The following is a 12,787-nucleotide window of genomic DNA, read 5'->3' as shown; positions in this document are numbered from 1 at the left end:
ATGATGTGGCAGAGAGAACATAGGACACATCCATCTTCATGTGAAGAGGTTTAGTAAATCTGGTGAGTATTCTGTATATGAGTTGGCAGACCACTGCTATCTCCTTCACTTGTTCTGGCTTCATTGCCCGTGGTTCGGTTTCTCAAATTGTCCTCCAAGGCAAGTTATGTCTAATTGGCCTATTCTGAATCAATTACATTATCTTGCCTAATGTGCTCAGAGGAAACCCAAGCCTACATCCAGGAAACCAGTTTGTAGTTTGCAAATGACGGAATGATACAGTCCAATCGATGGCAACAGACAGGACAAAACTGAGCAAACACGTTTAACATCAGACCACTGGACCAGACCAAACATAGAGTACAGTACTTTGACTTCCAATCACAACCTCCCAAGATGCTGCTGGCATAGTACGAAAAAGGAGCAAGCATTCAAACACACGTATTGAAAATAGCAATGCTTTAATAAAGAGCGGTTTTACAAGACTGCAATGTTTAGCTAGCTAGGTGATGACTGGCATTGGCATTCATGGTGTTTTACAGAGATGCAGTTATTTAACAGTTTGAAGTTTGATGAGAGGGAGGATTTGCAAGTTGCATTTCTGCATGCGAGACAGCCTTCAAACGGTTAATTGGCCTACATCTTGTAAAACGCGTGGCTATGAATGTCAATGAACGTTCATGTCAAGAGGTAAGTAAAAAATCTCATGGAGAAATTTCCTAAACATTTTCCAAACACACCGGTAAGTGAGAGTTCACACAATGGTCATGCTTTTACCGGGCACACAAGCCAATAAAAAGACGACACTTAATCATGCAAAAAAGACAGTTTCTTTGTCTCTTAAAATCAAAAGAGGAAAATAAAAGAAAGCAAATTATTTCAGAGTTTTGATATCATCCATTCGTAGTGACCTTGAATAAGAAGCTGCGCTTTGATGATGACTTTGGTGCAAAAAAATGTTCCTGTTTTTGAAGAGGACAGACCCTGTTCTGTCCGCTCCCGTGATGAAGACACTCTTGGTATAGACCAGTTGTGATAGAGTTGACCCCTGGACACGCCACCCCCCCCCTACCCCTCGTCGGGATGGACACAAACATCAACCCACCCACCCCGTTCCCTAGGGATGACCCCCTTCAACATACAACCATCCAAAACACAGATACAGCAATAAAATTGTCCCACATACAGTACGTTGTCCAAACGGGGCTTCGGTCACTTACTTTACAGAGAGAGCACATCTAAAAACACATGAAGTGCGTTACCTATATACAGAGGACACAGCTAAACTGTAACAGGAGGTTTGGGCTAGCAGGGCTTGCGATGTGAGACGCAAGGTGACGTACTGTTGTGTTGAACATTTGGCAGACAGAAAGACAGAACACTGGAACAAGGAGTAATGGGGAAAGGTAGAACTACGACGATTTCCTTCCAAATAACATACAAAAGGTCAGCTCGCCGCTCATTATAGACATTCAGTGAAATGTGTCATTATCACTGGAGAATCTCTGACTGCTTAGTGACCCGAGGTTTTCCAACAATGATCTCTCGGCTGGTAGCGGAGTTGTAGCTGCAGTTCAGATAGACCACTAGACCCATAATCATTATTCACCTGCCTTCCAGATGTTACAGTGGCAATTCTAAAAGCAATTTGTTTGGAGCCATCAGCATGTATAGCCACAGCAGCCTGGAGATGTTTGTTTTACTGTAGGTTGGCCAAGAGATCCATGATTAATTTCTCCCCTGCTGATAAGGGATCCCAGAGCCTTGGAACAGAATGATGCTACGTTGTACAGACTTAGACTTATGGTAACGACACACATTGCTAAGTTAGTACACACCAACACCTCGCAAGTCACCTTTCAACTCTAAACACAGCAGTACACACAGGAGGCTCTGCGGCCTCACCATAGAACATGACCCTGTTTATCTCAATGGGATGGCGTGTGTACATACATACACACATACATACAGTACATGTACATACAACAATCAATAGAAAACGACTTCCTCCCAACTAATTATTGCCCCCTTTCAACTGTACATCCCAGCAATGGTTTTAGGTTTTTGTGCAGCAGAGCGTTGTCCCCTCTTTGAAGGTTTGTGCTATATATATGTATATATATATACTGTCTGTAAGTCTTATACTTTTACAACCCAGTAAAGTCACATTGGGATTTAAAATCCTCACGTCTCCCTGTCTTGGCCGAGTCCATCTAAAATCACTGGACATTACTAGGGTTGTTTGCGACAGACATCAGTTACTTTACTAAGATCTGCTCCTCCGTACTTTTGACTTGTCCCGTGGACCTTTAGTGGTCCTGTCCACTAAATGCCACTTGACGGAAGTGCAACATCTACTACAGTAATTTACTCTTGCCCAGTTTTATTGTGCCCTTCACAAGTGTGTAAGAGTACGTGGACATGAGATAAAGTCATTTCTGGACAGGACCTATGCTCAGTGCCAGGGGGAGGACACCATTTTGGGACTGGTGTTATCGTCAGGAAGTCTCAGACTGTTTCTGATTGGCAAGACCGAGAATAACTTCCTCGCTAACATCCAGTCATCTCGCCATCTGGCTCTCAGTGCATTGTTCGCTACCGTTCAGAGCAGTAAGGGTAAAACAAAAAAAGGTAACATCACAAAACTAGAAAAAAATAAAATAGGATTCTTTAGAGAATCCAGACACTGACTCACAAAGTACAGGACTATTATACAGCAGACACGGCTTCTAAACCGTGTCTAGATAACTGGGGAGGGGGGACACATTTGAGATTGCATGTTGCCGCACAGCTGCAGACGAAATAAGAGAATATGTAATACAGACAAAAACAAGTCCTAGTAGCAAAGTTAGTGAGTGTATGAGGTTTGTTTACATCCAAATGTAATGCCTGGGTCTGGCTCAGTGCTTTCATCAGTATTTCCAGTGCAGTAACAATTTGATACCTGGAAACATATTACACAACAGTCAGTGACATCAGGTACCTGACATCTCTAAATAGGAATGAAAAAGTAAACAAAAACATACATACGTACACATCCACCCATCTCCACACACACACCACACACACACACACACACACACACACACACACACACACACACACACACACACACACACACACACACACACACACACACACAGGCATGCATACAAACTACCATCTATCCAAGTAATAGTCATGATGTGAAGTTGGCAACAAACAAAATGGAACTAATAAGTTCAAAGATAGACTTAAGTTGCAATGTTGATACAATACACTCAAATAGTGGTGGTGGGGGGGGGGTAAAACTCCTGTTACACGCACACGTACACATCCATGTTACTTCCGACATCAGATGGTGATCGCGGTTGTGATGGATTGACACACAAGCAGGAAGCGGAGTGGTTTGGAATACGATGCTAAAATCACCAACACGTACATACACCCTTGGCAAAGTTCACGTTTTAGTAAAGTGCGTGCAAACAATCCAATCAGAGAAAGAGACATGTGTCCGCCGAGTGTGGGGCAGGTGCAGGACAGCGAGGGAAGTGTGGAACAGGATTTAAGGGGCAGGTGTTTTTGCAGGAAATTCATCAGGAAAAGGGTGTTGGTGGGGGGAGGGGGGATGGTCTGGGTCACAAAGCTCCCACACTGACTGACATGGCTGTCAAGTCATTGAAGCAATCATCGTTAGCCATTATCAGCATCAATTTCATTTCAGCAGACAGAACATTGCCCATTCAGAAACAACAGATCAAACAGGATGGATGGGGTGTGGGGCAGGCCTGATGTGGTGCTCCGATGTCCCAGGCTCACAGAACAGAGGAAAGGGGTTGGTAAAACCGCACGGGGGAGAGGAGAGAAGAGGACGGATGAAAAGCAAACAGACTTAGTGTTTTCGTTCTAGTCTGTTGTTATCCATCCTCTGGTCCTCGATTCTTTATAATTCTCTCCCACTCCTCCCTTCCCTCTACCTCTTTCTCCTCTTCTTCCTTCCTCCTGCACTGGATTTGGTTCTGGGTTGGTTTGCTTCAACTCTCCCTCTCCTCTCCTCTTTCGGCTTTGCTGCCTCAGTCGCGCCATCGCCCCTACATGAAGTGCATCTGTAGACAATGGAGTTGTAATTTATTGTGCCATCATGTCTATTGAGCATATATTAACTGCCACAGAGCTAGCAACACAACCTCTCCGGAGAGCCTTCCAAGAAGCCGGCTTGCTTACTTAAGCACTTTCAACCTGGCGTTCCTATTTTGGCACCCATTAAAGATGCTGAAGCACTTTCAAAAAATGTCAAAATGTACAATAATAGTGAAGATAGTCGACATGGAAGCTCACAGCGGCTTGCGATGCAACGAGTTGTGAGCTTGTACATCGGTTATCGCTATTCTGCGATATGATTAAGTACATAGGGCTTATGTGGTTAACTATACTGTATGAAATGATGTGTTTGCATAAAGTGTCAAATTAAACTGGATGGGTTCTTACAGTATGAGTGTTTGGCCAGCTGAACAACCACTTGGGAGGTTTTATTTCACTGTTATTTTTTAAGAGCTGACTGTCTTAAGGCCAGACCGCACCAATGCAACTAGTCGCAACTCCTTGCAACATAACAGTTTTAAGGCCAGTCCACACCAATGCAACTCCTTGTAAATCAAACCATCCATCTTCAACCGCTCATCCGGAATCGTATTGCGGGGCTAACAGTTCCAACAGAGATTTCCAGACTTCCCTTTCCAGAGCAACATTAGCAACTTCCTCCTGGGGGATCCCGAGGCGTTCCAAGGCCAGTGTGGAGACATAATCCCCCCATCTGGTCCTCGGTCTGCCCACGGGGTCTCTTCCCAGTGGGACACGCAGCGAGGACCTCCCTAGGGAAACGCTCTGGAGGCATCCGTACGAGATACCCGAACCACCTGAGCTGGCTCCTTTCCAAGTCATGGAGCAGCGGTTCTACTCCGAATCTCTCACGGATGACTGAACTTCTCACCCTATCTCTAAGGGAGAGGCCGGCCGGCCACCCGTCTGAGAAAACTCATTTCGGGCGCTTGTATCCACGATCTTATTCTTTCTGTCATGACTCACACTTCATTGGGTATAATGGTTGCAAGTAGTTGCATGTTGATCTGGCCTTAAGAGAGAGATAGAACTTTAACAACTTATGCCCTATATTATACTTACAATAGTGTCGCATGGCAATGTAGACCAACGTATACTTTGTAGACAATTTCTGAACATATTTTTAATTTCACCTATTTTTTAAACACTCCCAAGGTGTCCCAAGACAGACTAGACTGTTCATCAAACCATGAAAACAGGTTTGCTGCCAGCTAAAGGTTAACAATCATCTAAAGAGCTAGGTTGAGCTTGGTATACTGTGATGTAAAGCTAATAATCTTAAAAGGGTGCGGTAGACTTAGGTGTGCCAATGAGCAAGCATTGACACTATAACTTACTGTCAATTGTTACTGTACATGGCTTGGTTAACCCATTAAGACTGGGAAGGGAACGCATCTGTGTCATTTTAAGATGTCTTTGGCTATTCAAAAATAGCAGATATACAAGCTCATAGCGCGGCACCGAGTGCAGCGCTATGAGCTACGAGCTATGAGCTTGTAGATCTGCAATTTTTTGGAAGAAAATCGTGAAAATGTGTGCAAATCTTTGAATATATATATATATACATTTTTAACTCAAATCTTTGCTTCTGGGGGTCCCTGGAACAACATATTTTGAGATGGGGGTCCACGGCCAAATACATATAATTTTGGGGGTCCTTGACATGAAAAAGTTTGAGAACCACTGATATAGAAACATATGTTTAAAAAAAAATAACTGTTAGGATTTAGAAGACATTTGTAGAATCCCCAGAAGCAAAGATTTGAGTTAAAATGATAGCTTTAAAAAATGATATACAAGCTCTGAGCACCTGGATCATAGCAATCAGCAGAAAGAAGATGGTGCTGTATGGAGTTGGGTGGTGCATGGTTGTTGCTCTGCTGTATCCAACATGGCGGCCGCTGGCCAAGTAACAAATTATCTAATTTTACAACTAAACAGTACACTAAAGTATGTTTCTGAAAACATTTGAGACAAGGAATAGGTAAATGCCGTAACATAGTCTTGATTGATATTTGAACAGCACTGCCTAGTTTGATGATTTGACCAGGGTTTCACGTGCCAGCCGTCTTGTACTGGAACTAGGACCTCATTCGCATAATCTAACAGACTATTTTCTTTAGCAGAAGCAAGGAAATCTAGATAATTTTTGTTACATTCTGTCATGTAATTGTTTTTTTATTATTAAGTACCCATGTAATAAGTGGGATAATGAGCGGTGAGGCGGTATTATTGAGAAATAAAGCCCTTCAGGGTGATTCAAAACTACCTGCATCAACTTGTCAGGGTTTATTTCTCAATAATGACCACCCCGCTGTTCATTATCCCTTACTTGGCATGATCACATTGGCAGCACCTACACCTTACATCACACTTGTACTCAAAGGACTACAATGGAAATAAGTTCTCAAGCTTTTTTGTGTTTTATACTTTTGACAGATGTGTACAAATATATATATGTATATGGTCATGTATATACGTTTTTATTTAAAAAAAACTAGCAAAAAAAAAAAACATCAATCAATCAAAGTGAATCAAGCTCATCCCTACACTAGCTGGTTTTCAACCTTTAGATGGCAGCAAACTCACAAGCTTTGCCTAGGGCAAGTTGTCACTTGTCAGTTATAAAAGGGGTTACAATGACTCTCCTGTGTGTGTGTGTGTGTGTGTGTGTGTGTGTGTGTGTGTGTGTGTGTGTGTGTGTGTGTGTGTGTGTGTGTGTGTGTGTGTGTGTGTGTGTGTGTGTGTGTGTGTGTGTGTGTGTGTGTGTGTGTGTGTGTGTGTGGGCGGGCGGGCGGGCGGGCGGGCGGGCGTGCGTGCGTGTTACCTGTGCCCCTGGGATGGGTCCAAAAGGGTTTGTGGGTCTGAGGACGGGCTGGTTGTACATGACAGGCTGAGGGGCCATCATTTGAACACCTCCCATCTGATGATGACCCATCTGAGGAGGGAGCTAGCCAGGAGACAGGGCGAGAATAGGAGAGGAGACATGGATAGAAAGGGCTAATCAACACCTACTCGTTTTTCCAACATGTAAGATTGGTTCACATGATTGACAACTGATTAAAGGTACATGTATTAGTATTAGTACACACCTCAATTTAAACCGGTAGATTGAAAATCTGCTATTTTCGGCAAGCGACAACATTGTGCGATGGCGTATAATTCCTGATCTATACTTGGTTCTCGTGCCATGTCACACACTGAAAATAGCAGATCTACAAGCTCACAATGTGTCGCAGTGCGATACATTGTGATATTATAGGCCGTCTATTTTCGGTGCACAATACTGGCACACAACTAGTATAACTCCCCCTTAAATTAGGCTTAAGTGGGGATAGAGGAGAGAAGGGTGCTGCTTACCATTCCATACACAGGCACTTGGGGTGACGTCATAGGAAAAGCCACTGGTGCTGGAGCCTAAAGAGTAATTTTGGCTTTGTAGTTCAACCAGTACTTGACAATACTTCCATTTACATTTTAAGTGCTGTTACATTTTACATGTTGCTGTTATCCAGAGCAAGCTACAATAAGTGCAGCAGTAGAATAATGTTTTCATTTGGATAAGGACCACAGCGGGTATAAAACAACAGTGCCAAGACAGTAAAATAAGCGAATAACAGTTTGTGTACATGCAACAACAACAGCCTGAGACACTTGCAAGAAATGGGATTTGGTGAAGATAAAAGACTTAAAATAAATATTTAATTTGCAAGGAAAATCAGGAAGCATGAGGTTAGGGGAGTGAAGAACTATGCAGTACTTACATAGCCAGTATAGATCATCCCATTCTGTAAAGATACAATTGGGGGGAAAAGAAAATGTTCTTTAGTTTTGGTTATTATAGTTTTTTTTAAATGTAGCATTGGAGGCAAACTAAAGCCCATTGAATGAAATAGCACTCTAAAAACAGCTTATAGTGCACCCATTCACAATGCCTTTGTTACTCTTGGGCAGAGAAGACAACCTTGACCATACCACTCAGAATCTACACCTCTGTAGAGTTCTCTCTTTGTATACCTACTCGAAAGATGTGCTGTCATGCTGTTTGGTTTTGTGAAAGGGGGTCACCTTGGTACATAAAGGAAAGGCTTGCATATAAAATATATATAGAAATACAGTGTGTATTATTAGTGTTGGGCAGTAGTTTAGCAATAAGTAACTAAGATACTAGCTTAATTAACCTCTTAAACCATATACTTAGTAGTAGTAGTAGCAGCAGCAGTTGACTTGACTCCAAAGGGCTCTATACTAGGCCCCCTCCTGTTTTCGCTCTACGCTAAATATCTACAAGCTTGATCTGCAAGCTTGTAGATACATTTGTAGATTAGTTTATAGATCTGCTACTTTCACTGAATGTTAGCTGGGCTAATTTAGCCAGACAATTAAGGACGCAATTGTTTAAATGGTTAAAGGGGAATGGTTAAAGGGGAATGTCTACTCAGACTTTTTTGTACACCCCAGTCAGTTTTTATGTTGCTTGATTCAATATTTAAGTATTTTATATGAATTTGATCAGACTTCTATAAAAGACAATTCGACTTCAAGCTCCATGTACAACTCTATTGAAAACACGTGTCCCTGATTCAATTTCTGATTGATATTGCCCTTCATTGACCTACATTTAAAAAAATATATATATTTCATGCATTCAAGGATTTAATGCATGGACCTTGATGCAACATTAGATTACATTATAGAAAATACTAACATAATGAAATAACTAATCGAAAAATTAAGGTCTCCCCATTAATTTAACATGGCCTTCTGCTCAGCTGCTCCTCGACTGTGGAGCGCCCTCCGTGAGCACTTGAGAGCACCACAGTCGGTTGGTGTGTTTAAGACAGGACTATAAGACCTTCCTTTTCAACAAAGCATTCTTTTAGCAACAGTATACCGGGTTTACCTCTTATGCAGGGGTCATCAACATGCCGGCTTGTGATGGACTTTTTCCTCAAGCAATCTTTTTTCGACGTACATACAAAATGAGTGGTCAATAATATTACCAGAAGCACAGCCCTAAATGTATACCAACTAGTCCAGTAGACACGATGGAGAACACATGCTCTGTTTTTAAAGAGGGAGAGTGGTTAGTCCTCATCCCTAGTAGTTTATTTTATTAAGATATTAAGTAGGAAAGCTGAGAGGAAAGGGGTAGATGGAGCAATATGTAACCCAGTTTAAAAAAATTGCTTCAAAAGTAAAGTTAATTACTAATATTTCCATGGCCATCTCTGTACTTACAGTATGTCTAATTTCTGCTTCACTTTCTTCTTCTTTCTAAATTGAACTGATGGCTTTGAACCTTTCAAAGCATTAAAGACAATCAGAGACAGCGAGAATTGTCAATAACATCATCCACCGGTCATTATAATATCTAAGCTTAAAAAAGACAGATTTTTCCAGGCCCAGTCATTAGGCACCTGGTTTAACAAGGTTTGAATACCTGTCTGGCAGTGTCTTTATTAGAGTGTTAATGTCAAAGGACATTTCGGAAACCCAGCTCTTATCCTGTTTAACTAAGTTAAAATCAGGTCATTCATTGGCATGGAAGACATTTGTTTGGAATGGCGTTTCTGGGTGTACTGGCACCCTATGCCAGTGGTTCTCAAAGTGAAGTCTGGGGACCCCCAGGGGTCCTTGAGGGGGCTCCAGGGGGTCCCCAGCAAAACTTCTTAATAGCATCAAAATCAGTGTAACCACTTTAAACCTATTTTATACATCACCAGCATACAACAATCTTGTCTTGATGAGAATATCTGTTGTGAATATGAACAGTGTGGATAATCCAATATCTGGATGATGAGAGACTTGCAATTATATTCTGATTTGATTTGAGTAACGAGGTCTCCAATGATAGAAGAGTAAAAGAATAATTTTCATATTCTAAATGTATTGAAGTAAAAGTGAAAGTTGTGATGAATAGGTTACAAACTCAAATAAAGTATTGTAACAAAGCACTTGTACTTTGTTACTTTGCACCACTGGTATTTCTGCATTAATTAAATACGTGTCCTATCTATTCTGAAGAAAACCTGGAGACTGGCAAGTCAGCCACTGTGTACTGATTTTTGGGCGGTGAAACCGCCCCTATAAGTGAGATTTGGAAAAATGTACATTTTCCTGCGCTGTGATCTGGGCCCAGGAAATTAGTAGAATTATCCTGCGCTGTGATTGGCCAATCACAGCCTATTCAGGACTGTGATTGGCCAGTGTCACATGACACATGTGCATAGCCCTATATAAGCAACCATAACTTGAAAAAAACCAAACTTTGGTTTTTTTCAAGTTATGGTTTTGTCCATCATAAAGAGTGTTTCAATAAATGTATTTATCCTTTGTACATGATTGATCGACTCCATTCAGTATTGTGATTAGCTAGCAAGACACCGCCCACTTCACACAGGGTGTGATTTTATTTCTTGCCACGGACACATTTGGCTGTTCGCGGACACATTGATGACCCCTGCTCTTACGCCTTAATATGATTAAAAATAAATAAATAGTGTGTGATGTTTTATGCAAAAGTCACCAGAAGTACAAGGAGTTTGAATTGTATACAGGAAGGTGGTGAGTCTGAGCAAATGAATATCAAGTATCTAAATATTTTATCAAGCAACTTAACAACTGTGGTGTACATGACCCAATTTCACCATGTAGCTGGGTAGCTTTCTGGTACATAACATGCCTTTTGACTGCAGTTTGTCCAAGGGACTCGCTAAAAACTGGGTGTTCCACCTGGGGACCACCCGGTCCTGGGTCGTGTGTCTCGGGTGTGTTCTCGTCAGCTCGCATTGGATCGTCTTGTCAAGCTAAGCTAATCTGCCTAGCTACATTGACTGTTGACGTTTCTGAACCAAAAATATGTTTCATATCAATATTCAAATACAATTTTGCAATTTTGAAAATGTTTAGTGAGACACGTTTTTCATCACAAAGAGAAGTTTTCATGTCTATCAATTTGTATCTTTTACACAGTCGTATGATGTATTCAATGACTCAATGCCATAACATGTCCTTAACCACATTACCAACTGCATTACTAGGTACAAAGTAGCTTCACTGTAGCTATAGCTACTTTTACTAACTTAGGCCTATAGTGTAGCTAGCTACTGTACCTATTTTGAAAGTGTAGCTCAGTTACTTTTTTATAAAGAGTAACTAGTCGCATAGCAAAAAAAGCTTGCCTATCAGCTCTTTTACAACAAGACAAAAAAGAAAACTCCCATTCACATTAGCCCTCCTCGCCAGATACTGGAGGAGCTCAAACTCTTGAAATGAAGGGATCTGGCTGAGCGGTTTTACTCAATAAAGAATTAACCCATTAAAACTGGGAATGCGGGAAAGCATCAGTGTCATTTTAGATGACAACATCAGTTTTTCAGAAAACTCTTAGGATTTAGAACAGTGGTTCTCAAAAATAGCAGATATACAAGCTCACAGCATGTCACTTCATTCCGCACTGTGAGCTCGTACATCTGCTATTTTTGAAAAATGTGTTTGAAAATGTTTGAATAATTTTGATTTTTTTTTAACACAAATCTTCTCTTCTGGGGGTCTCTGGCACAAAACATTTTCAGATGGGGGGTCCGTGGCCAAATACATATATATATCATTTTTGGGGCCCTTGGCACGAAAAGGTTTGAGAACTACTGATTAAGAAAGTACTCAGAATGAGCCTCAGGTCTTAATGGGTTAAGAGAGGAAGACAGATGGAGATGGCTGTATAAATATAGAGAGAGGGGAGTGACTAACTAACTGGAGGTGAGTATAAGTGAGCGTGACAAACATTATTGTAGAAAGCTCCTTCCAATAAACCTGACCGCAGCAGAGCATAAGGACGGAACCTTCACTGAGTGTCCCGAAGTGACTCTGCAAATACTTGACCAAAAACACATACTTGTACTGTATATGGTGATTTTTCACTTTATCTATGACAGGCTGTTGCTCTTTGATGTTTAGGTTCAATGTAGGTTGACGTTCTTTATCATTTTTACCCCGCCGCCCCTCCTCTTATCTCTCTCGTTATCATAAAAACACTATTTGTCTCCTTACCTTCTTTCTTATTTACCTGGCAATGAATTTGTTACTTAACCACTTGCAGTCAAAATATTTGGGTCTGACTGACCAAGGTCAACAGTTTTTTTGGGGGAGAGAGAGAGAGAGAGAGAGAGAGAAAGAGAGAGAGAGAAAGAGACAGACAGAGTGTGTGTGTGTGTGTGCGTGTGCGTGTGCGTGTGCGTGTGCGTGTGTGTGTGTGTGTGTATGTGTGCTTGTGCTTTACCATCTGTGGGACGGGCATGGGTGCAGGTGCCATTTGGTGGGTGGCGTGAGTCCAGTTAGTGCTGGTACACATGGTCTTGGATTGCCAGCCATTACTGCCTGTTGGCTTTTTCTCCACAAGCTGGCTCCACTGGAGCTCTGGTCTGGTATACGCACACGGCAGCACATACATACGCACAGGTGCAGATGTGCCCATGTGCAGGCAGAGGCCGAAAAAATAGAGAGAGAGAGAGCCAGGAAGAGGACACAGTCGTGTGTTAAAAATACAATCCAGGACCTGTTATTTTAATGAATAATCGAATCTGTATGATAGAGTATGTTAATACAATATAACTATCACATCTGCAGTGGTAGGAGGTAGCCTCCCTACTCTACCATTGAGAAATGTAGACGCTGGTGTCAGGACACC

The 12,787-nt window shown here is 41.7% G+C and overlaps 1 protein-coding gene across 1 annotated transcript in view; it reads right to left on the bottom strand.

The window, feature by feature from the left end:
• Nucleotides 1–1,135: 1,135 nt before the first annotated feature.
• LOC308090299 (phosphatidylinositol-binding clathrin assembly protein-like) overlaps nucleotides 1,136–12,787 on the bottom strand; it is a 38,367-nt gene continuing 26,715 nt past the window's right edge. The window contains exons 15-19 of the mRNA XM_080435418.1: nucleotides 12,380–12,521; nucleotides 7,863–7,886; nucleotides 7,459–7,515; nucleotides 6,926–7,048; nucleotides 1,136–4,085 (exon numbers count right to left, since the gene is read on the bottom strand). Of these exons, the coding sequence (XP_080291544.1) occupies nucleotides 4,071–4,085; nucleotides 6,926–7,048; nucleotides 7,459–7,515; nucleotides 7,863–7,886; nucleotides 12,380–12,521 (361 nt within the window). The 3' untranslated portion in view covers nucleotides 1,136–4,070. The remainder of the gene's footprint in view (nucleotides 4,086–6,925; nucleotides 7,049–7,458; nucleotides 7,516–7,862; nucleotides 7,887–12,379; nucleotides 12,522–12,787) is intronic.

The sequence above is a fragment of the Gymnoscopelus braueri genome (genome assembly GCF_963280865.1).
Source record: "Gymnoscopelus braueri genome assembly, chromosome: 8".
NCBI classification, from domain to species: domain Eukaryota; kingdom Metazoa; phylum Chordata; class Actinopteri; order Myctophiformes; family Myctophidae; genus Gymnoscopelus; species Gymnoscopelus braueri.
The sequence above is the reverse complement of the archived record's forward strand: the minus strand, read 5'-3'. Positions and strand labels throughout refer to the sequence as shown.